The 25,963-nt window shown below is 47.2% G+C and overlaps 1 protein-coding gene across 2 annotated transcripts in view; it reads right to left on the bottom strand.

The window, feature by feature from the left end:
• Nucleotides 1-3,468: 3,468 nt before the first annotated feature.
• Nucleotides 3,469-25,963, bottom strand: part of LOC139414868 (pleckstrin homology domain interacting protein) — a 103,805-nt gene continuing 81,310 nt past the window's right edge. For both annotated transcript variants that reach the window (XM_071162457.1, XM_071162456.1), the window contains exons 36-40: nt 18,322-18,486; nt 12,160-12,312; nt 11,106-11,575; nt 9,422-9,651; nt 3,469-5,715 (exon numbers count right to left, since the gene is read on the bottom strand). In XM_071162457.1, the coding sequence (XP_071018558.1) occupies nt 4,988-5,715; nt 9,422-9,651; nt 11,106-11,575; nt 12,160-12,312; nt 18,322-18,486 (1,746 nt within the window). In that variant the 3' untranslated portion in view covers nt 3,469-4,987. The remainder of the gene's footprint in view (nt 5,716-9,421; nt 9,652-11,105; nt 11,576-12,159; nt 12,313-18,321; nt 18,487-25,963) is intronic.

Raw genomic sequence — 25,963 nt, forward strand, 5'->3', positions numbered from 1 at the left:
TGTCCAGTCTATATGTCTAGTGTAGTCTGTCTGTCCAGTCTGTATGTCTAGTGTAGTCTGTCTGTCTGTCTGTCCAGTCTATATGTCCAGTGTAGTCTGTATGTCTAGTGTAGTCTGTCTGTCTGTCCAGTCTGTATGTCTAGTGTAGTCTGTCTGTCTGTCTGTCCAGTCTATATGTCTAGAGTGTAGTCTGTCTTTCTGTCCAGTCTATATGTCTAGTGTAGTCTGTCTGTCTGTCCAGTCCTGTCTAGAACTGATCACTACGACTGATTTGTTTTGGGGGTGTTAATTGAAGTATGCTCCCTGTAATTCTCTCTCTCCCCCTCTCCTCCCAGAGGACCTGAGCCCTAGGACCATGCATCAGGACTACCTGGCCTGATGACTCCTGGCTGTTCCGAGTCCAGCTGGTCGTGCTGCTGCTCCAGTTTTAACTGTTCTGACTGTGGCTATGGAACTCTGACCTGTTCACCGGACAACGTGCTATCTTGTCCCGGACCTGCTGTTTTCAACAGTATCCAGGAGAGGGAGGGTATCCAGGAGAGGGAGGGTATCCAGGAGAGAGATGGTATCCAGGAGAGAGAGGGTATCCAGGAGAGAGAGGGTATCCAGGAGAGAGAGAGAGAGAGAGAGGGAGGGTATCCAGGAGAGAGAGGGTATCCAGGAGAGGGAAGGTATCCAGGAGAGGGTATCCAGGAGAGAGAGAGAGAGAGAGAGAGAGAGAGAGAGGGTATCCAGGAGAGAGAGAGAGAAGGTATCCAGGAGAGAGAGAGAGAGAGAGGGAGGGTATCCAGGAGAGAGAGAGAGAGAGAGAGAAGGTATCCAGGAGAGAGAGAGAGAGAGAGAGAGAGAGAGAGAGAGGGTATCCAGGAGAAAGAGAGAGAGGGTATCCAGGAGAGAGAGAGAAAGAGAGAGAGGGTATCCCGGAGAGAGAGAGAGAGGGAGGGTATCCAGGAGAGAGAGAGAGAGAGAGAGAGAGAGAGAGAGAGAGAGAGAGAGAGAGAGGGGGTATCCAGGAGAGAGAGGGTATCCAGGAGAGAGAGAGAGGGAGGGTATCCAGGAGAGAGAGAAAGAGAGAGAGGGTATCCAGGAGAGAGAGAGAAAGAGAGAGAGGGTATCCAGGAGAGAGAGAGAGAGAGAGAGAGAGAGTATTCAGGAGAGAGAGAGAGGGAGAGAGAGAGGGTATCCATGAGAGAGAGAGAAAGAGGGTATCCAGGAGAGAGAGAGAGAGAGCGAGAGAGTATCCAGGAGAGAGCGAGAGAGAGAGAGAGAGAGTATCCAGGAGAGAGAGCGAAAGAGAGAGGGTATCCAGGAGAGAGAGAGAGAGAGAGAGAGAGAGAGAGAATTCAGGAGAGAGAGAGAGAGGGAGAGAGAGAGGGTATCCAGGAGAGAGAGAGAGAGAGAGAGAGAGAGAGAGAGAGAGAGAGGAGAGAGAGAGAGAGAAAGAGAGAGGGTATCCAGGAGAGAGAGAGAGAGAGAGAATTCAGGAGAGAGAGAGAGAAAGAGAGAGGGTATTCAGGAGAGAGAGAGAGAGAGAGAGAGAGAATTCAGGAGAGGGAGAGAGAGAGAGGGTATCCAGGAGAGAGAGAGAGAGTATCCAAGGCACAATCAGAACAAACACAAAATCTAAGAAATCAGTCTCCAGTTCGCTTCAGTCCATTTAAATCTGGTTTGATCTGGTTCCATCTAGTTTGGATCCGGTTAGGAGTCCACCATCTCTCCACCGTGCTGCGTTTCCATCTCCTCCTCTCTCTCCTTCATTTATTTCTGGAGAGTGCAGAGAGATAGAGGCTGTCAACAGTTTAGTGAAATATGTTTCCTTGCGAAATTTCTCAACAACAAAAAAAATCTGTAAAACCGAAGCAGCCTACAAAATGGACCGGTGGGAAAGCGCTCGACCTCCATTCGCTGTTCCAGTGCGTACAGATGACATGTGTTTCCTGTTCCTGCCCATTCGCTGTTCCAGTGCGTACAGATGACATGTGTTTCCTGTTCCTGCCCATTCGCTGTTCCAGTGCGTACAGATGACATGTGTTTCCTGTTCCTGCCCATTCGCTGTTCCAGTGCGTACAGATGACATGTGTTTCCTGTTCCTGCCCATTCGCTGTTCCAGTGCGTACAGATGACATGTGTTTCCTGTTCCTGCCCATTCGCTGTTCCAGTGCGTACAGATGACATGTGTTTCCTGTTCCTGCCCATTCGCTGTTCCAGTGCGTACAGATGACATGTGTTTCCTGTTTCTGCCCATTCGCTGTTCCAGTGCGTACAGATGACATGTGTTTCCTGTTCCTGCCCATTCGCTGTTCCAGTGCATACAGATGACATGTGTTTCCTGTTCCTGCCCGTTTCATACTGGGCCATTCTAAATCTCAACTCATTTTTCATATTAGTAAAGACAGTATTAAATTGATAATAGTCTGATGTGAAAATATGATCACTTGATGAGAGAACAGTGTGTGCAGCCTGAGGCTAACTAAAGTTACCAAATAACTCTCATTCTAGTGTATCGGACCTGTTTCAAATGATCTTACATGGGACTTATGAGCACATCTTGTCGGATAAATGAACAAGTCTACAGCCTATAGCCCATATCAGAGGCAGATAACATACAGTATCTAGTCTGATAAATGAACAAGCCTAAAGTCTATATCATAGCCAGATAACATACAGTATCTAGTTGAATAAATGAACAAGCCTACAGTCTATAGCCAGATAACATACAGTATGTAGTCAGATAACATACAGTATCTAGTCAGATAACATACAGTATCTAGTCTGATAAATGAACAAGCCTACAGTCTATAGCCAGATAACATACAGTATCTAGTCTGATAAATGAACAAGCCTACAGCCAGATAACATACAGTATCTAGTCTGATAAATGAACAAGCCTACAGTCTATAGCCAGATAACATACAGTATGTAGTCAGATAACATACAGTATCTAGTCTGATAAATGAACAAGCCTACAGCCAGATAACATACAGTATCTAGTCTGATAAATGAACAAGCCTACAGTCTATAGCCAGATAACATACAGTATCTAGTCTGATAAATGAACAAGCCTACAGTCTATAGCCAGATAACATACAGTATCTAGTCTGATAAATGAACAAGCCTACAGTCTATAGCCAGATAACATACAGTATCTAGTCTGATAAATGAACAAGCCTACAGCCAGATAACATACAGTATCTAGTCTGATAAATGAACAAGCCTACAGTCTACAGCCAGATAACATACAGTATCTAGTCTGATAAATGAACAAGCCTACAGTCTATAGCCAGATAACATACAGTATCTAGTCTGATGAATGAACAAGCCTATAGCCAGATAACATACAGTATCTAGTCTGATAAATGAACAAGCCTATAGCCAGATAACATACAGTAGGACAACTCATATTCTGTTCTTCTGAAATACATTGTTCTCATGTCATAATGTTTCTATAGACTTAAAATAAATAATGCCTTTATTGTGATGGTGTATATTATATTTATTTATTAGACTTTTAAATGTAGAAGTCCCGAAGGCGCGCATCAGCGGCTTGTTCGGAGGCCTGGAGATGCTAAATGTATTCATGTTAATTAACGGTTAATTATCATGAGACCGAGAGTCTTTTTCCATGACAATAACCGGTGGACGAAACATCATGACCGCCACAGCCTTCGGTAGGACTGCATGTGATCACCTTACAAACAGACATTTGAAATATCAACATTTAATTAGATTTCATTCAAATGATACAAGGTGTCTAGTCCCTCTGCTAACTGGACAACAGGGTTAAAGACATATAGCCTGGGTACCAGTCTGTTTGTGCCATCATGCCACTCCTTGCCTCTCAGTCATACCAAGGAGATGACGGGATAGCCCAAACCAATCCGAGACCAGGCTAACCTCTGAATCTTCAACTGAACAACAATATCTGGCCTATAGTACAGACAGATGACAACGTCTCTTATCAAGAATACACTCTGATATCAACTTCCATCAAACTGTATGACGCCACTGGTTGTACACTAAACTACACAGATCTCTCTCTCTCTCACACACACACACACCAACCCACCCACACCAACCCACCCACCCACACACAGGTAAACCCCACAGAAAGGCACCAGGTATTGCTAATGATGAGGACTGTCTTTCATACAGACACAACCTTCAATCAGCTCTCTCTCTCTCTCTGGATAGAACCACCACACAACTCACTATGATACACACTCGCTACCCATTTGGTGTTGTGCACACTCCCTACCCATTTGGTGTTGTGCACACACACATGCAAACATGAACACACATTGAGACGGCCAGAGAGAACTGTCAGAGAGAACAAGCAGAGAGACGGTCAGAGAGACGGTCAGAGAGACGGTCAGAGAGACGGTCAGAGAGACGGTCAGAGAGACGGTCAGAGACACGGTCAGAGAGACGGTCAGAGAGAACAGTCAGAGAGACGGTCAGAGAGACGGTCAGAGAGAACAGTCAGAGAGACGGTCAGAGAGACGGTCAGAGAGACGGTCAGTCAGAGAGACGGTCAGAGAGACGGTCAGAGAGAACAGTCAGAGAGACAGTCAGTCAGAGAGAACAGTCAGAGAGCAGAGTCAGTCTACGGTCCTGTTGACCACATAAGGAGACACAGGAAGCTTTTACAGCGTCTGTATGTGTGTGTGTCCATGGTCATGTGGTTGTCTGTTCAGAAGACGGAGTCAAACCCCACAGGAGACTAGGTGTTTGTGGGAGAGTCATCCAAGGACCTTCAGGCTGGTCTACGGTGTGGAGGGGTGAGTATGGACACAGGGACGGGGACACACCAGGAGCAGCCTGCTCTACAACATGGCGTAGTCAGACGAACCAATCTTCTCCTCTGGTCTGGAAGTGGGGGGTTGTCTTTGTTACCAGCCCAAAGTAAATGCATGGTTGTCGTGGTTACCAGGGTGTGGTTGTCGTGGTAACCATCCCATAATAATGGTGGTGTGGTTGGTTGTCATGGTTACCAGCCGATGAGGTTGGCCTTGGCCTTGTCTGTGAGCTTGCGGACACGCCCCTTGGAGGAAGTGCCGAAGGTGAGGGAGGAGTCTTCAACCAGGAGTTGTCTCTGCTCCTCCTCCTCTGAGTCCTCCTCCGTGTAGTATGCCGTCCGTCGCCCCCGGTTACGCGTACGCATCGATCCCGCTGACCCCTCCCCTTCCTGTTCCGCCTCCTCCTCTTCATCGTCGTTTTCGTCCTGTGGCGATGCCCTCACGCGCTGTGATTGTTGCAGAGACTGGGCAGGGGGAGTCATCTCGTCGTTGATTCGCCGGCTGCTCCTCCTCAAAGGGGAAGGGGAGGGCTCGGGGCTGGAAGGGGGAGGGGCTATCTCTGTCCTGACCAGTCTTGGCCTACCGCGGCGCCGTGGCGTTCCTGGAAGTCCGGCCCCCGACAGCACAGACGCTTCCTGGGCAGAGGAAGTCCCGCCCTCGTCGCCTGTGGATTGGTTGAGCTTGTCCTCTGGGGTGGAGCTTCGCCGGAGGCCCTTCCTCATGGCCTCTAGTTCCTGTTTGGACTTCCTGCCTCTCTTCCTGCCGGGAGGGCGACCCTTGGGGGCAGGGCTAGGACTGGGTTCAGGGGTCACTGCTCTGGGTCTCCGTCCCCTCCGACCTGCAGACACGCCCACTGTCTCCTGACTACTGTGGCCATTCAGGTGGGCAGTAGCCTGGGGTGAGGGGCTACGAGGGGAGGCTGGGGGGAGAGAGAGATTGTGAGTTAAATCAACCAATCAGTCGTATGTGTACTATTTACCTGCAGTGTTATATGTTGGAGAGGGTGAGGGGGGGCGTCTGTCCTGTATGTTGGAGAGGGTGAGGGGGGTTCTGTCCTGTATGTTGGAGAGGGTGAGGGGGGGGTCTGTCCTGTATGTTGGAGAGGGTGAGGGGGGGCGTCTGTCCTGTATGTTGGAGAGGGTGAGGGGGGGCGTCTGTTGGAGAGGGTGAGGGGGGGTTCCTGTATGTTGGAGAGGGTGAGGGGGGGCGTCTGTATGTTGGAGAGGGTGAGGGGGGGCGTCTGTCCTGTAAGTTGGAGAGGGTGAGGGGGGGCGTCTGTCCTGCATGTTGGAGAGGGTGAGGGGGGGCGTCTGTCCTGTATGTTGGAGAGGGTGAGGGGGGGCGTCTGTCCTGTATGTTGGAGAGGGTGAGGGGGGGTTCTGTCCTGTATGTTGGAGAGGGTGAGGGGGGGGTCTGTCCTGTATGTTGGAGAGGGTGAGGGGGGGGTCTGTCCTGTATGTTGGAGAGGGTGAGGGGGGGGTCTGTCCTATATGTTGTTGAGGGTGAGGGGGGTCTGTCCTGTATGTTATAGAGGGTGAGGGGGGTCTGTCCTGTATGTTGTAGAGGGTGAGGGGGGTCTGTCCTGTATGTTGGAGAGGGTGAGGGGGGTCTGTCCTGTATGTTGTAGAGGGTGAGGGGGGTCTGTCCTGTATGTTGCAGAGGGTGAGGGGGGTCTGTCCTGTATGTTGTAGAGGGTGAGGGGGGTCTGTCCTGTATGTTGTAGAGGGTGAGGGGGGTCTGTCCTGTATGTTGCAGAGGGTGAGGGGGGTCTGTCCTGTATGTTGGAGAGGGTGAGGGGGGGTCTGTCCTGTATGTTGTAGAGGGTGAGGGGGGTCTGTCCTGTATGTTAGAGAGGGTGAGGGGGGTCTTCCCTATATGTTGTAGAGGGTGAGGGGGGTCTGTCCTGTATGTTGTAGAGGGTGAGGGGGGTCTGTCCTATATGTTGTAGAGGGTGAGGGGGGTCTGTCCTATATGTTGTAGAGGGTGAGGGGGGTCTGTCCTGTATGTTGTAGAGGGTGAGGGGGGTCTGTCCTGTATGTTGTAGAGGGTGAGGGGGGTCTGTCCTGTATGTTGTAGAGGGTGAGGGGGGTCTGTCCTGTATGTTGTAGAGGGTGAGGGGGGTCTGTCCTGTATGTTGTAGAGGGTGAGGGGGGTCTGTCCTGTATGTTGTAGAGGGTGAGGAGGGGGTCTGTCGGGTATGTTGTAGAGCGTGAGGGGGGTCTGTCATGTATGTTGTAGAGGTTGAGGGGGGTCTGTCCTATATGTTGTAGAGGGTGAAGGGGGTCTGTCCTGTATGTTGTAGAGGGTGAGGGGGGTCTGTCCTGTATGTTGTAGAGGGTGAGGGGGGTCTGTCCTGTATGTTGTAGAGGGTGAGGGGGGTCTGTCCTGTATGTTGTAGAGGGTGAGGGGGGTCTGTCCTGTATGTTGTAGAGGGTGAGGACGGGGTCTGTCGGGTATGTTGTAGAGCGTGAGGGGGGGTGTCATGTATGTTGTAGAGGGTGACGGGGTCTGTCATGTATGTTGTAGAGGGTGAGGGGGGGTCTGTCATGTATGTTGTAGAGGATGAGGGGGGGTCTGTCATGTATGTTGTAGAGGTTCAGGGGGTCTGTCCTGTATGTTGTAGAGGGTGAGGGGGGTCTGTCCTGTATGTTGTAGAGGGTGACGGGGTCTGTCATGTATGTTGTAGAGGGTGACGGGGTCTGTCATGTATGTTGTAGAGGGTGACGGGATCTGTCCTGTATGTTGTAGAGGGTGACGGGGTCTGTCATGTATGTTGTAGAGGGTGACGAGGTCTGTCCTGTATGTTGTAGAGGTTGAGGTGGGTCTGTCATGTATGTTGTAGAGGGTGAGGGTCTGTCATGTATGTTGTAGAGGGTGAGGGGGGGGTCTGTCATGCATGTTATAGAGGGTGAAGTGGTCTGTCATGTATGTTGTAGAGGGTGAGGGGGGGGGGGTCTGTCATGTATGTTGTAGAGGGTGAGGGGGGTCTGTCATGTATGTTGTAGAGGGTGAGGGGGGTCTGTCATGTATGTTGTAGAGGGTGAGGGGGGTCTGTCCTATATGTTGTAGAGGGTGAGGGGGGGGTCTGTCATGTATGTTGTAGAGGGTGAGGGGGTCTGTCATGTATATTATAGAGGGTGAGGGGGTCTGTCATGTATGTTATAGAGGGTGAGGGGGTCTGTCGTGTATGTTATAGAGGGTGAGGGGGTCTGTCATGTATGTTGTAGAGAGTAAGGGGGTTCTGTCATGTATGTTGTAGAGGGTGAGGGGGGTCTGTCCTGTATGTTGTAGAGGGTAAGGGGGTTCTGTCATGTATGTTGTAGAGGGTGAGGGGGTTCTGTCATGTATGTTGTAGAGCGTGAGGGGGGGTCTGTCATGTATGTTGTAGAGGGTAAAGGGGGGGTCTGTCATGTATGTTGTAGAGGGTAGGGGGGGTCTGTCATGTATGTTGTAGAGGGTAAGGGGGGGGGGGGGGTTCTGTCATGTATGTTGTAGAGCGTGAGGGGGGGTCTGTCATGTATGTTGTAGAGGGTAGGGGGGGTCTGTCATGTATGTTGTAGAGGGTAAGGGGGGGGGGGGGGTCTGTCATGTATGTTGTAGAGGGTGAGGGGGGTCTGTCATGTATGTTGTAGAGGGTGAGGGGGGTCTGTCATGTATGTTGTAGAGCGTGAGGGGGTCTGTCATGTATGTTGTAGAGGGTAAGGGGGGGGGGGTCTGTCATGTATGTTGTAGAGGGTAAGGGGGGTCTGTCATGTATGTTGTAGAGCATGTATGTTGTAGAGCGTGAGGGGGTCTGTCATGTATGTTGTAGAGGGTGAGGGGGGTCTGTCATGTATGTTATAGAGTGTGAGGGGGGGTCTGTCACTTATGTTGTAGAGGGTGAGGGGGGGGGTCTGTCATGTATATTCTAGAGAGTAAGGGGGTTCTGTCATGTATGTTGTAGAGTGTGAGGGGGGTCTGTCATTTATGTTATATAGGGTGAGGGGGGTCTGTCCTGTATGTTGTTGAGTGTGAGGGGGTCTGTCATGTATGTTGTAGAGGGTGAGGGGGGTCTGTCATGTATGTTGTAGAGTGTCTGTCATGTATGTTGTTGAGTCTGTCATGTATGTTGTAGAGGGTGAGGGGGTATGTCATGTATGTGTGTGTGTGTGTGTGTCTGTAGGTATGCGTGTGTGTGTGTGTCTGTGGGTGTGTCTGTAGGTGTGTGTGTGTTTCTGTCTATGTGTGTGTCTGTGTCTGTCTGTAGGTGTTGTGTGTGTTTGTCTGTTTGTGTGTGTCTGTAGGTGTGTGTATGTGTCTGTGTGTGTGTGTGTGTGTGTCTGTAGGTGTGTGTGTGTCTGTAGGTGTGTGTGTGTGTGTCTGTAGGTGTAGTTGTGTGTGTGTGTGTGTGTGTGTGTGTGTGTGTGTGTGTGTGTGTGTGTGTGTCTGTAGGTGTGTGTGTGTGTGTGTGTGTCTGTAGGTGTGTGTGTGTGTGTGTAGATGTGCGTGTGTGTGTGTGTGTCTGTAGGTGTGTGTGTGTGTGTGTGGTGTGCGTGTGTGTGTGTGTGTGTGTGTGTGTGTGTGTGTGTGTGTGTGTGTGTGTGTGTGTGTGTGTGTGTGTGTGTGTGTGTGTGTGTACTCCTCACCTGCAGTGCTGTGCATGTCTGCTGTGGAGGGTGTTTGTGTCCTGGCGCTGCGTGTTCGTCCGGGGTTCTGTTGTTCTGCCTTCCCATTGAGGAGGGGGAGGGGCTGTCGAATGGGGAGGGTCTGTCTCAAGGAGGGGGGGCGCTGTGGGGCTGCAGCTGGAGCCATGGGTGGGGACAAGGAATCTAGTCTGGATACACCCCTCGATGACACACGCTTCTTCCTCTCTGGGCTAAAGGAGGGAGATAGAACGTTAAGATCACAAAGACCAATCACAAGGCTCTAACACTCTGATGCTCGGTCAGGTTAACCAATCACAAGGATCTAACAGTCTGATACTAGGTCAGGTTAACCAATCACAAGGTGCTAACACTCTGATGCTAGGTCAGATTAACCTCTCTTGGGTAGGGGGCAGTATTTTCACGTCCGGATGAAAAGCGTTCCCAAAGTAAACTGCCTGCTACTCAGGCCCAGAAGCTAGGATATGCATATAATTGGTAGATTTGGATAGAAAACACTGTAGTTTCTAAAACTGTTCAAATAATGTCTGTGAGTATAACATAACTGATATGGCAGGTGAAAACCTGAGGACAAACCATCCCCAAAAAAATTAATTTCAGCCTACCACTGTTTTCAATGGCTGTCACTTTTATTATAAGGCAAAATCCTCTCAGATTGCAGTTCCTAGGGCTTCCACTAGATGTCAACAGCCTTTAAAAGAGTTTCAGGAGTTTTTTGGAAAAATGAGCCAGAAATTGTAGTTTTTCTAGGTAGCTCCCAATTTGGCTGTAGTGTTTCCAAGCGTGTGGAAGAGAGCGCGTTCTTTGGTATTTTTCTCTGGTAAAGACAATAACGATTCTTCATCTTAAATTGTATAGTTTATTTACGTATTAGGGTACCTAAGGTTTGATTATAAATGTCGTTTGGATGAGTTTATTAGTAACGTTTGGGATTCATTTTGTATGCATTTTGATGGAGGGAAACTGGGTGGGTTATTGAAGCGCGCCAGCTGAACTGAGTTTTTATGGATATAAAGAAGGACCTTATTGAACAAAGGACCAATTGTGATGTAACTGGGACCTTTTGGAGTGCCAACAGAAGAAGATCTTCAAAGGTAAGGCATTTATTATATCGCTATTTCTGACTTTCGTGTTGTACCAGCCTGGTTGAAATATGTTTTTCATGGTTTTGTATGCAAAGCGCTGTCCTCAGGTAATCAAATGGTGTGCTTTCGCCGTAGAGCCTTTTTGAAATCTGACACGGCGGCTGGATTAACAAGAAGTTAAGCTTTATTTTGATGCATTACACTTGTGATTTTATGAAAGTTTAATATTTATAATTCTGTAGTTTGAATTTCGCGCTCTGCAATTTCACCGGATGTTGGCCAGGTGGCTACTGTCCCACCTGCCCATAAGAAGTTAACCAATCACAAGGCTCTAACACACTGATGCTAGGTCAGATTAACCAATCACAAGGCTCTAACACTCTGATGCTAGGTCAGGTTAACCAATCACAAGGCTCTAACACTCTGATGCTAGGTCAGGTTAACCAATCACAAGGCTCTAACACTCTAATGCTAGGACAGGTTAACCAATCACAAGGCTCTAACACTCTGATGCTAGGTCAGGTTAACCAATCACAAGGCTCTAACACTCTGATTCTAGGTCAGGTTAGCCAATCAGGTACCTTGAGGCAGCGCTGCTGGAGGGAGAGTCACTCCTCCTCCTCTTCATAGCTTGTCGTGTCTGTCTGTCGGTTTGTCTGGCCGCCACGTGTCTTGTCTGTCTGTCGGTTTGTCTGTCCACCATGTGTCTGGTTTGTCTGTCAGTTTGTCTGTCCACCATGTGTCTGGTCTGTCTGTCGGTTTGTCTGTCCACCACGTGTCTGGTCTGTCTTTCGGTTTGTCTTTCCACCACGTGTCTGGTCTGTCTGTCGGTTTGTCTGTCCACCACGTGTCTGGTCTGTCTGTCGGTTTGTCTTTCCGCCACGTGTCTGGTCTGTCTGTCGGTTTGTCTGTCCGCCACGTGTCTGGTCTGTCTGTCTGCTCTATGTCTCGTCTTTCTGTCCGTCTGTCCATGGCTGGCTTTGTAGTCAGCCAGGATGGAGTTGACATGTTCCTCAAACAATGCAGACAGACGGAGACTCATACTGTAGATCTACACATAAATAAGAGTATATTCACAGGTTAATAACATGATAAGAGTGTATAAACAGGTTAATAACATGAATAAGAGTGTATTAACATGTTAATAACATGAATAAGAGTGTATTAACAGGTTAATAACATGATAATAGTGTATTAACATGTTAATAACATGAATAAGAGTGTATTAACATGTTAATAACATGAATAAGAGTGTATTAACAGGTTAATAACATGAATACGAGTGTATTAACAGGTTAATAACATGATAAGAGTGTGTTAACAGGTTAATAACATGATAAGAGTGTATTAACATGTTAATAACATGATAATAGTGTATTAACAGGTTAATAACATGAATAAGAGTGTATTAACAGGTTAATAACATGAATAAGAGTGTATTAACATGTTATAGAAATGAAAAGGGTGTATCACGTTATGAACATCAATTTGAGTGTATTACCTTGTTATGAACATGAATACGAGTGTATTAACATGTTATAAATATGAATAGTAAGTGTATTAACATGTTATAAATATGAATAGTAAGTGTATTAACACATAATAATGAATAGTAAGTGTAACAGCGCGTCTCACCCGGGACTTCTTGCTGGGTGTGTAAGCTTTAGAGTTGCTGAAGATGAGCCGTACGTCCTGGTAGAGTTCCAGGGGAGAGGTGTACTCCCCCGATCTTAGCATCCCCCTCACCGTCCCAAAGTCCATGGGGGTGTCCACGATGTCCAGATAGTCCTGAGGGTCAGGTGGACAGACCAGGTTATACAGACAGACAGGTTAGAGACAGACCAGGTTATACAGACAGACAGGTTAGAGACAGACAGACAGGTCAGAGACAGACCAGGTTATACAGACAGACAGGTTAGAGACAGACAGACAGGTTAGAGACAGACAGACAGGTTAGAGACAGACAGACAGGTCAGAGACAGACCAGGTTATACAGACAGACAGGTTAGAGACAGACCAGGTTATACAGACAGACAGGTTAGAGACAGACAGACAGACAGGTTAGAGACATACCAGGTTATACAGACAGACAGGTTAGAGACAGACAGACAGACAGACAGACAGACAGTTAGAGACAGACCAGGTTATACAGACAGACAGGTTAGAGACATACATGAAAGAGAGAGAGGTAGATTGTCATACCAGGTTGTACAGACAGACAGGTTAGAGACAGACCAGGTTAGAGACAGACAGACGGGTTAGAGACAGACAGACAGGTTAGAGACAGACCAGGTTAGAGACAGACAGACAGGTTAGAGACAGACAGACAGGTTAGAGACAGACATGTTAGAGACAGACAGACAGGTTAGAGACAGACAGGTTAGAGAGAGAGAGATAGATTGTCAGACCAGGTTGTACAGACAGACAGGTTAGAGACAGACAGACCAGGTTAGAGACAGGCAGACAGGTTAGAGACAGAGAGATAGGTTAGAGACAGACAGGTTAGAGAGAGAGATATATTGTCAGACCAGGTTGTACAGACAGACAGGTTAGAGACAGACAGACATGTTAGAGACAGACAGACAGGTTAGAGACAGACATGGAAGAGAGAGAGATAGATTGTCAGACCAGGTTGTACAGACAGACAGGTTAGAGACAGACAGACTGCTTGAGAGACAGACCAGGTTAGAGACAGACAGACAGGTTAGAGACAGACATGGAAGAGAGAGAGATAGAGAGACCAGGTTGTAGACAGACAGGTTAGTCAGACCAGGTTGTACAGACAGACAGGTTAGAGACAGACAGACTGCTTGAGAGACAGACCAGGTTAGAGACAGACAGACAGGTTAGAGACAGACATGGAAGAGAGAGAGATAGATTGTCAGACCAGGTTGTACAGACAGACAGACAGTTTAGAGACAGACAGACAGGTTAGAGACAGACCAGGTTAGAGACAGACATGGTAGAGAGAGAGATAGATTGTCAGACCAGGTTAGAGACAGACAGACAGGTTAGAGACAGACAGGTTAGAGACAGACAGACAGGTTAGAGACAGACAGACAGGTTAGAGACAGACAGGTTAGAGACAGACAGACGGGTTAGAGACAGACAGACAGGTTAGAGATAGACAGACATGTTAGAAACAGACAGGTTAGAGACAGACAGACAGGTTAGAGACAGACAGCCAGGTTAGAGACAGACATACAGGTTAGAGACAGACAGACAGGTTAGAAACAGACAGGTTAGAGACAGACAGACAGGTTAGAGACAGACAGACAGGTTAGAGACAGACAGACAGGTTAGAGACAGACAGACAGACAGACAGGTTAGACAGACAGACAGGTTTAGAGACAGACAGGTTAGAGACAGACAGAAAGACAGAGAGACAGACAGACAGGTTAGAGACAGACAGACAGGTTAGAGACAGACAGACAGGTTAGAGACAGACAGAGAGACAGACAGGTTAGAGACAGACAGACAGGTTAGAGACAGACAGACAGGTTAGAGACAGACAGGTTAGAGACAGACAGACAGGTTATAGACAGACAGACAGGTTAGAGACAGACAGGTTAGAGACAGACAGAAAGACAGGTTAGAGACAGACAGACAGGTTAGAGACAGACAGACAGGTTAGAGACAGACATGGAAGAGAGAGAGATAGATTGTCAGACCAGGTTAGAGACAGACAGACAGGTTAGAGACAGACAGGTTAGAGACAGACAGACAGACAGACAGGTTAGAGACAGACAGGTTAGAGACAGACAGACAGGTTAGAGACAGACAGACAGGTTAGAGACAGACAGGTTAGAGACATACCAGGTTATACAGACAGACAGGTTAGAGACAGACAGACAGACAGACGGGTTAGAGACAGACAGGTTAGAGACAGACAGAGAGACAGACAGACAGACAGGTTAGAGACAGTTAGAGACAGACAGACAGGTTAGAGACAGACAGACAGGTTAGAGACAGACAGAGAGACAGACAGGTTAGAGACAGACAGACAGGTTAGAGACAGACAGACAGGTTAGAGATAGACAGACAGGTTAGAGACAGACAGACAGGTTAGAGACAGACAGACAGGTTAGAGACAGACAGACAGGTTAGAGACAGACATGGAAGAGAGAGAGATAGATTGTCAGACCAGGTTAGAGACAGACAGACAGGTTAGAGACAGACAGGTTAGAGACAGACAGGCCGCTTGAGAGACAGAGATGGACAGACAGCCAGGTGCGATAACAGCTACATATTATTTTGGACGATATCATATCGATACTTTGACTCAAAGTACTGCTTTGTAAAATATATATATATATATATATATAAACAATGCCTTCATGCCTTGTTAGGTTTACAGCCTTTTCTAAAATTGCTTAAATAGTTTTTTTCCCTCATCAATCTACACACAATACCCCATAATGACAAAGTTAAAATATCTTAACATTTTTTTTTGCTCATTTATTTTAAAAAATATCACATTTACATGAGTATTCAGACCCTTTACTCAGTACCTTGTTGAAGCACCTTTGGCAGCGATTGCAGCCTGGAGTTTGATTGACGCTACAAGCTTGGCACCACTGTATTTGGCTTGGCTGTGTGCTTTGGGTCGTTGTCCTGTTGGAAGGTGAACCTTCGTCCCAGTCTGAGGTCCTGAGTGCCCTCAAGCAGGTTTGTATCAAGAATCTCTCTGTACTTTGCTCTGTTCATCTTAACCTTGATCCTGACTAGTCTCCCAGTCCCTGCCACTGAAAAAAATCTCCACAGCATGATGCTGCCACCACCATGCTTCACTGTAGGGATGGTGCCAGGTGTCCTCCAGACATGATGCTGCCACCACCATGCTTCACTGTAGGGATGGTGCCAGGTTTCCTCCAGATGTGACGCTGCCACCACCATGCTTCACTGTAGGGATGGTGCCAGGTTTCCTCCAGATGTGACGCTTGGCATTCAGGCCAAAGAGTTGAGTTATGGTTTCATCAGACCAGAGAATCCTGTTTCTCATGGTCTGAGAGTCTTTAGGTGCCTTTTGGCAAACTCCAAGCGGGCTGTCATGTATATTACTGAGGAGTGTCTTCCGTCTGGCCACTCTACCATAAAGGCCTGATTGGTGGAGTGCTGCAGAGGTGGTTGTCCTTCTGGAATGTTCTCCCATCTCCACAGAGGAACTCTGGAGCTATCTCAGAGTGACCATCGGGTTCTTGGTCACCACCCTGACCAAGGCCCTCCTCGATTGCTCAGTTTAACCGGGCGGCCAGCTCTAGGAAGAGTCTTGGGGGTTCCAAACTTCTTCAATTTAAGAATGACGGAGGCCACTGTTGACAGCACTGTCAACTGTGGGACCTTCTATAAACAGGTGTGTGCTTTTCCAAATCATGTCCAATCAATTGAATTTACCACAGGTGGACTCCAATCAAATTGTAGAAACATCTCAAGGATGATCAATGGAAACAGGAAGCACCTGAGTTCAATTTCAACTCTCATAGCAAAGGGTCTGAATACTTACGTAAATAATGTATGTTTTAATTTTAAATAAATCTGCAAAAATGTGCAAAATCCTGTTTTCGCTTTGTCATTATGGGGTATGGTGATGTCATTATGGGGTATTGTGATGTCATTATGGGGTATTGTGATGTCATTATGTGGTATTGTGATGTCATTATGGGGTATGGTGATGTCATTATGTGGTATTGTGATGTCATTATGGGGTATTGTGATGTCATTATGGGGTATTGTGATGTCATTATGTGGTATTGTGATGTCATTATGGGGTATGGTGATGTCATTATGGGGTATTGTGATGTCATTATGGGGTATGGTGATGTCATTATGTGGTATTGTGATGTCATTATGGGGTATTGTGATGTCATTATGGGGTATTGTGATGCCATTATGTGGTATTGTGATGTCATTATGGGGTATGGTGATGTCATTATGGGGTATTGTGATGTCATTATGGGGTATTGTGATGTCATTATGGGGTATTGTGATGTCATTATGGGGTATGGTGATGTCATTATGGGGTATTGTGATGTCATTATGGGGTATGGTGATGTCATTATGGGGTATTGTGATGTCATTATGGGGTATTGTGATGTCATTATGGGGTATTGTGACGTCATTATGGGGTATGGTGATGTCATTATGGGGTATTGTGATGTCATTATGGGGTATTGTGATGTCATTATGGGGTATGGTGATGTCATTATGGGGTATGGTGATGTCATTATGGGGTATGGTGATGTCATTATGGGGTATGGTGATGTCATTATGTGGTATTGTGATGTCATTATGGGGTATTGTGATGTCATTATGGGGTATGGTGATGTCATTATGGGGTATGGTGATGTCATTATGGGGTATGGTGATGTCATTATGTGGTATTGTGATGTCATTATGGGGTATTGTGATGTCATTATGGGGTATTGTGACGTCATTATGGGGTATTGTGATGTCATTATGGGGTATTGTGACGTCATTATGGGGTATTGTGATGTCATTATGGGGTATTGTGTGTAGGTTGCTGAGAATTTGTTTTATTTATTCAATTTCAGAATAAGGCTGTAACGTGATAGGTGTAAAAAGTCAAAGGGTCTGAATACTTTCCGAATGCCCTGAATATATATATATATATATATATATATATAGTTGTTGTTGCTAGGTAGCATTATTTAGAGCTAATCGGATGTACCAAAATGCTGGTATTTTCCTATATTCTCCTTCTTTTTAACATGTTTTCAGCACTTTTATTTCCATGACTGATCAAAACTCGTTTTCTCATGCTCCTTATTGAAGGAGACTTTTAGTGAGTAAATATGTTTGGAATCCCAGTACCGAAACACAATACGTATATAATCATGAGAATACATATTGTATCGCACCTAAGCATCATGACAACATTGTGTCATGAGGTCCCTGGCAATGCCCAGCCCTAATAGACAGTCAAACTAGGTAGATACTGTAGGTGAGGTGGGAGAGACAGGTAAGAGGCAGATAGACGAGTAGACAGTCAGATAGACCGTTGATCAGAGAGGTGAGACAGGCATTTAAAGACTTGAGACAGTTGAGTAGAGGGGAGACAGGTATGTAAAGAGGTGAGACAGGTATGTAAAGAGGTGAGACAGTTGATCAGAGAGGTGAGACAGGCATTTGAAGAGGTGAGACAGTTGAGTAGAGGGGAGACAGGTATGTAAAGAGGTGAGACAGTTGAGTAGAGGGGAGACAGGTATGTAAAGAGGTGAGACAGTTGATCAGAGAGGTGAGACAGTTGATCAGAGAGGTGAGACAGGTATGTAAAGAGGTGAGACAGGTATGTAAAGAGGTGAGACAGGTATGTAAAGAGGCGAGACAGGTATGTAAAGAGGTGAGACAGGTATGTAAAGAGGTGAGACAGGTATGTAAAGTGGTGAGACAGGTATGTAAAGAGGTGAGACAGGTATGCAAAGAGGTGAGACAGGTATGTAAAGAGGTGAGACAGGTATGTAAAGAGGTGAGACAGGTATGTAAATAAGTGAGACAGGTATGTAAAGTGGTGAGACAGGTATGTAAAGAAGTGAGACAGGTATGTAAAGAGGTGAGACAGGTATTTAAAGAGGCGAGACAGGTATGTAAAGAAGTGAGACAGGTATGTAAAGAGGTGAGACAGGTATGTAAAGAGGTGAGACAGGTATGTAAAGAGGTGAGACAGGTATGTAAAGAGGTGAGACAGGTATGTAAAGAGGTGAGACAGGTATGTAAAGAGGTGAGACATGTATGTAAAGAGGTGAGACAGGTATGTAAAGAAGTGAGACAGGTATTTACGGGGTACTGTTCCAGGTCGACAGGTTGTCTGAACGGTTCTGAGTCTTCACACTGGAAGAGCAGGTCTATCAGCTCCTTGCTGCGCCCCCTCCAGGCCTGGGGGTCTAAGGGCCGGCCTCGCCTTACACCGCCACGCTGCAGCTGCTGCAGACCAACGCCACGACCCTAATACACATCATATCATCAGCACAGCTATGTATTTATCAGCATCTCCAATTAGCTGAGGCTACTCTTCCTGGGGTCCAAACAGGAAACAACAAATAAAATACATAATATACACGACCGTTCAAACGTTTGGGGTCACTTAGAAATGTCCTTGTTTTCCATGAAAACATACACGAAATGAGTAGCAAAATGAATAGGAAATATAGGCACGACGTTGAAAAAGTTATAAATAATGATTTTTATTTTTAAAGAATAATTGTGTCCTTCAAACTTTGTTTTAGTCAAAGAATCCTCCATTTGCAGCAATTACAGCCTTGCAGACCTTTGGCATTCTAGTTGTCAATGTGTTGAGGTAATCTGAAGAGATTTCACCCCATGCTTCCTGAAGCACCTCCCACAAATTGGATTGGCTTGATGTGCACGTCTTACGGTCAAGCTGCTCCCACAACAGCTCAATAGGGTTGAGATCTGGTGACTGTGCTGGCCACTCCATTATAGACAGAACACCAGCTGACTGCTTCTTCCCTAAAGAGTTATTGCATAGTTTGGAGCTGTGCTTTGGGTCATTGTCCTGTTGTAGGAGGAAATTGGCTCCAATAAAGCACCGTCCAGAGGGTATGGCATGGCGTTGCAAAATGGAGTGATAGCCTTCCTTCTTCAAGATCCCTTTCACCCTGTACAAATCTCCCACTTTACCATCACCAAAGCACCCCCAGACCATCACATTGCCTCCACCATGATTGACAGATGGCGTCAACCAATGTTCTTCTTCAATGTTCTTCAATGATCCTCAAACTTAGATTTGTCTGTCCATAACACTTTTTTACCTTCTTCCTCTGTCCAGTGTCTGTGCTCTTTCGCCCATCTTAATCTTTTCTTTTTATTGGCCAGTCTGAGATATGGCCTTTTCTTTGCAACTCTGTCTAGAAGGCCAGCATCCCGGAGTCGCCCCTTCACTGCTGACGTTGAGACGGGTGTTTTGCGGGTACTATTTAATGAAGCTGCCAGTTGAGGACTTGAGAGGTGTCTGTTTCTCAAACTAGACACTTTATTGTACTTGTCCTCTTGCTCAGTGTGCACCGGAGCCTCCCACTCTTCTTTCTATTCTGGTTAGAGCCAGTTTGCGCTGTCCTGTGAAGGGAGTAGTACACAGCGTTGTACGAGATCCTCAGTTTCATGGCAATTTCTCACATGAAATAGCCTTCATTCATCAGAACAAGAATAGACTGACGAGTTTCAGAAGAAATGTCTTTGTTTCTGGCCATTTTGAGCCTGTAATCAAACCCACAAATGCTGATGCTCAAGATACTCAACTAGTCTAAAGAAGGTCAGTTTTATTGCTTCTTTTAATCAGCACAACAGTTTTCAGCTGTGCTAACATAATTGCAAAAGAGTTTTCTAATGATCAATTATCCTTTTAAAATGATAAACTTGGATTAGCTAATAAAACGTGCCATTGGAACACAGGAGTGATGGTTGCTGATAATGGGCCTCTGTTCGCCTATATAGATATTCCATTAAAAATCAGCCGTTTCCAGCTACAATAGTCATTTACAACATTAACAATGTCTCCACTGCATTTCTGATCAACTTGATGTTAGTTTAATGGACAAAACAAGGACATTTCTGTACATAAATATACATATCCATTACAATTGATCCATTCAGCAGAAACTCCCATCTAGAGTGAATCTAGTGCATTAATCTTAAAATAGTCACATATCACATACAGTGTATTTGGAAACTATTCAGACCCCTTGAATTGTTCCAGATTACAACCTTATTCTAAAATGTATGAATTCATTTTTCCCCTACACACAATACGCCATAATTTTCTGCACATTTATAATTGTAAAACAAAAATGAACAATCACATTTACATAAGTATTCAGACCCTTTACTCTGTACTTTGTGGAAGCACATTTGGCAGTGATTACAGCCTCAAGTATTTTTGGGTATGACGCTACAAGCTTGGCACACCTGTATTTGGGGATTTTCTCCCATTTTTCTCTGCAGATCCTCTCAAGCTCTGTCAGGTTGGATGGGGAGTGTTGCTGCACAGCTATTTTCAGGTCCAGAGATGTTCGATCGGGTTCAAGGATCTCTCTGTACTTTGCGCCGTTCATCTTTACCTCGATCCTGACTAGTCCCCCAGTCCCTGTCGCTGAAAAACATCCCCACAGCATGATGCTGCCACCACCATGCTTCACTGTAGAGATGGTGCCAGGTTTCGAAACAATCCTGCCTCGTAGCTCTAAGGACAATTCCTTCAACCTCATGGCTTGGTTTTTGCTCTGACATTCACTGTCAACTGTGGGACCTTATATAGACAGGTGTGTGCCTTTCCAAATCATGTCCAATCAATTGAATTTACAACAGGTGGACTCCAATCAAGTTGTAGAAACATCTCTAGGATGATCAATGGAAACAGGATGTGCTCAATTATGATTCTCATAGCAAAAGGGCTGAATACTTAGGTAAATACGGTATTTAAAAAACATTTTTTTTTATACATTTACAAACATTTCAAAAAACCTGTTTTTGCTTTGTCATTATGGGGTACTGTGTGCAGAACGCTGAGATTTTTATTTGATTTAATCAATTTTAGAATAAGGCTGTAACATAACAAAATGTGGAAAGAAGTCAAGGGGTCTGAATACTTTCCGAAGGCACTGTTTATACAAAATGAGGTGGTCACCCCTTCAAATTAGTGGATTTGGCTATTTCAGCTACACACGTTGCTGACAGGTGTATAAATAGGGCACACAGCTATGCAATCTCCATAGACAAGCATTGGCAGTAGAATGGCCTTACTGAAGAGCTCAGTGACTTTCAATGTGGCACCGTCATAGGATGTCACCTTTCCAACAAGTCAGTTTGTCAAACTTTTGCCCTGCTAGACTTGTCCCGGTCAACTGTAAGTACTGTTATTGTGAAGTGGAAACATCTAGGAGCAACAGAGGCTTAGACATGAAGTGGTAGGCCACACAAACTCACAGAACGGGACCGCCGAATGCTGAAACAGAACGGGACCGCAGAGTGCTGAAACAGAACGGGACCGCAGAGTGCTGAAACAGAACGGGACCGCAGAGTGCTGAAACAGAACGGGACCGCAGAGTGCTGAAACAGAACGGGACCGCCGAGTGCTGAAACAGAACGGGACCGCCGAGTGCTAAAACAGAACGGGACCGCAGAGTGCTGAAACAGAACGGTACCGCAGAGTGCTGAAACAGAACGGGACCGCCGAGTGCTGAAACAGAAAGGGACCGCCGAGTGCTGAAACAGAACGGGACCGCAGAGTGCTGAAACAGAACGGGACCGCAGAGTGCTGAAACAGAACGGGACCGCAGAGTGCTGAAACAGAACGGTACCGCAGAGTGCTGAAACAGAACGGGACCGCCGAGTGCTGAAACAGAACGGGACCGCAGAGTGCTGAAACAGAACGGGACCGCCGAGTGCTGAAACAGAACGGGACCGCAGAGTGCTGAAACAGAACGGGACCGCAGAGTGCTGAAACAGAACGGTACCGCAGAGTGCTGAAACAGAACGGGACCGCAGAGTGCTGAAACAGAACGGGACCGCCGAGTGCTGAAACAGAACGGGACCGCCGAGTGCTGAAACAGAACGGGACCGCAGAGTGCTGAAACAGAACGGTACCGCCGAGTGCTGAAACAGAACGGGACCGCAGAGTGCTGAAACAGAACGGGACCACAGAGTGCTGAAACAGAACGGAACCGCAGAGTGCTGAAACAGAACGGGACCGCAGAGTGCTGAAACAGAACGGGACCGCCGAGTGCTGAAACAGAACGGGACCACAGAGTGCTGAAACAGAACGGGACCGCAGAGTGCTGAAACAGAACGGGACCGCCGAGTGCTGAAACAGAACGGGACCGCCGAGTGCTGAAACAGAACGGGACCGCAGAGTGCTGAAACAGAACGGTACCGCCGAGTGCTGAAACAGAACGGGACCGCAGAGTGCTGAAACAGAACGGGACCACAGAGTGCTGAAACAGAACAGGACCACAGAGTGCTGAAACAGAACGGGACCACAGAGTGCTGAAACAGAACGGGACCGCAGAGTGCTGAAACAGAACGGGACCGCAAAGTGCTGAAACAGAACAGGACCGCCGAGTGCTGAAACAGAACGGGACCGCAGAGTGCTGAAACAGAACGGAACCGCAGAGTGCTGAAACAGAACGGGACCGCAGAGTGCTGAAACAGAACGGGACCGCCGAGTGCTAAAACAGAACGGGACCGCAGAGTGCTGAAACAGAACGGTACCGCAGAGTGCTGAAACAGAACGGGACCGCAGAGTGCTGAAACAGAACGGGACCGCCGAGTGCTGAAACAGAAAGGGACCGCCGAGTGCTGAAACAGAACGGGACCGCAGAGTGCTGAAACAGAACGGGACCGCAGAGTGCTGAAACAGAACGGGACCGCAGAGTGCTGAAACAGAACGGTACCGCAGAGTGCTGAAACAGAACGGGACCGCCGAGTGCTGAAACAGAACGGGACCGCAGAGTGCTGAAACAGAACGGGACCGCCGAGTGCTGAAACAGAACGGGACCGCAGAGTGCTGAAACAGAACGGGACCGCCGAGTGCTGAAACAGAACGGGACCGCAGAGTGCTGAAACAGTGCTGAAACAGAACGGGACCGCCGAGTGCTGAAACAGAACGGGACCGCAGAGTGCTGAAACAGAACGGGACCGCAGAGTGCGAGAACGGGACCACAGAGTGCTGCTGAAACAGAACGGGACCGCAGAGTGCTGAAACAGAACGGGACCGCCGAGTGCTGAAACAGAACGGGACCACAGAGTGCTGAAACAGAACGGGACCGCAGAGTGCTGAAACAGAACGGGACCGCCGAGTACCGCCGCCGAGTGCTGAAACAGAACGGGACCGCAGAGTGCTGAAACAGAACGGTACCGCCGAGTGCTGAAACAGAACGGGACCGCAGAGTGCTGAAACAGAACGGGACCACAGAGTGCTGAAACAGAACAGGACCACAGAGTGCTGAAACAGAACGGGACCACAGAGTGCTGAAACAGAACGGGACCGCAGAGTGCTGAAACAGAACGGGACCGCAAAGTGCTGAAACAGAACAGGACCGCCGAGTGCTGAAACAGAACGGGACCGCAGAGTGCTGAAACAGAACGGAACCGCAGAGTGCTGAAACAGAACGGGACCGCAGAGTGCTGAAACAGAACGGGACCGCCGAGTGCTGAAACAGAACGGGACCGCAGAGTGCTGAAACAGAACGGGACCGCAGAGTGCTGAAACAGAACGGGACCGCAGAGTGCTGAAACAGAACGGTACCGCAGAGTGCTGAAACAGAACGGGCCGAGTGCTGAAACAGAACGGAACCGCAGAGTGCTGAAACAGAACGGGACCGCAGAGTGCTGAAACAGAACGGGACCGCCGAGTGCTGAAACAGAACGGGACCGCCGAGTGCTGAAACAGAACGGGACCGCCGAGTGCTGAAACAGAACGGGACCGCCGAGTGCTGAAACAGAACGGGACCGCAGAGTGCGGGACCGCCGAGTGCTGAAACAGAACGGGACCGCAGAGTGCTGAAACAGAACGGGACCACAGAGTGCTGAAACAGAACGGTACCGCCGAGTGCTGAAACAGAACGAGACCGCCGAGTGCTGAAACAGAACGGGACCGCCGAGTGCTGAAACAGAACGGGACCGCCGAGTGCTGAAACAGAACGGGACCACAGAGTGCTGAAACAGAACGGTACCGCCGAGTGCTGAAACAGAACGGGACCGCAGAGTGCTGAAACAGAACGGGACCGCAGAGTGCTGAAACAGAACGGGACCGCAGAGTGCTGAAACAGAACGGGACCGCCGAGTGCTGAAACAGAACGGGACCGCCGAGTGCTGAAACAGAACGGGACCGTCCGAGTGCCAAAGCGTGTAGCACGTACAAATCATCTGTCAACCGTTGTAACACTCTCTACAGCATTCCAAACTGCCTCTGGAAGCAACGTCAGCATAATAACTGCTTGTTGGGAGTTTCAGGAAATGGGTTTCCGTGGCCGAGAAACCGCACACAAGCCTAAAATCACCATGCGCATTGCCAAGTATCGGCTGGAGTGGTGTAAAACTCGCTGCCATTGGACTCTGGAGCAGTGGAAATGCGTTCTCTGGAGTGATGAATCACGCTTCACCATCTGGCAGTCCAACAGACAAATATGGGTTTAGCGGATGCCAGGAGAACACTACCTTCCACAATGCATAGTGCCAAGTGTAAAGTTTGGTGGAGGAGAAATAATTGTCTGGTGCAGTTTTTCATGGTTCAGGCCCTTAGTTTCAGTGAAGGGAAACCTTAATGCTACAGCATACAATTACATTCTAGACTATTCTTTGCCTCCAACTTTGTGGCAACAGTTTGGGTAAGGCCCTTTCCTGTTTCAGCATGACAATGCCCCTGTGTACAAAGCAAGGTCCATACAGAAGTGGTTTGTTGAGATCGATGTGGAAGAAATTGAATGGCCTGCAAAGAGCCCTGACCTCAACCCCATCGAACACCTTTGGGATGAATTGGAACACCGACTACGAGCCAGGCCTAATCGCCCAACATCAGTGCCCCGACCTCACTAATGCTCTTGTGGCTGAATGGAAGCAAGTCCCTGTAGCAATGTTACAACATCTAGTGGAAAGCCTTCCCAGAAGAGCGGAGGCTGTTATAGCAGCAAAGAGGGGACCAACTCCATATTAAAGCCTTCCCAGAAGAGTGGAGGCTGTTATAGCAGCAAAGAGGGAACCAACTCCATATTAATGCCCATGATTTTGGAATAAGATGTTTGATAAGCTGGTGTCCATATTATTTTGGTCATGTAGTGTATTTCTGGGCAGTGGAATAACCTTTACCTCCCTCCAGCCCTGAGGGCACACTCTTAGGCTTATATTGAAGATGTGGCAAACAGGAGTCACAATTTATTCAGGTTTTCGGTTCCAGGTGGTTTGTCTTATTTACAGATAGCAATAATTGTTTCACCTCGTCCACAAACATTGTGGAATTCAAAGCTACAGTCTTTCATTATTTGGTTCGTTGTGCATGAATGTGAAGGCTCAGCATTTGTTGTTTGCATGTCATGCCTAAGTTGGTAACACTTCACTTGACACCCAGCATCATAACAAGTTATGACATGGTCATAACCATGTCATAATATGCTATAACAGCGAACATAAACTTGCATATAACCTGTTATAATATGGTCATAACCATGTCATAATATGCTATAACAGCGAACATAAACTTGCCATAACCTGTTATAATATGGTCATGAATAACAGTGTCATGACAAATATATTTAAACCTATATTGCAATTTTTTATGGCTGGTTATGACACCTACATGAGAGTGTCAAAACACACAAAACCACACAAGGCAAAACATTCTATTACACCATAGGAATGTTACACCATAGGAATGTTACACCATACTGTCAACAGTATGTTTATATTATAT

This window comes from Oncorhynchus clarkii, chromosome 8 (genome assembly GCF_045791955.1).
Source record: "Oncorhynchus clarkii lewisi isolate Uvic-CL-2024 chromosome 8, UVic_Ocla_1.0, whole genome shotgun sequence".
In the NCBI taxonomy this organism is placed as follows: domain Eukaryota; kingdom Metazoa; phylum Chordata; class Actinopteri; order Salmoniformes; family Salmonidae; genus Oncorhynchus; species Oncorhynchus clarkii.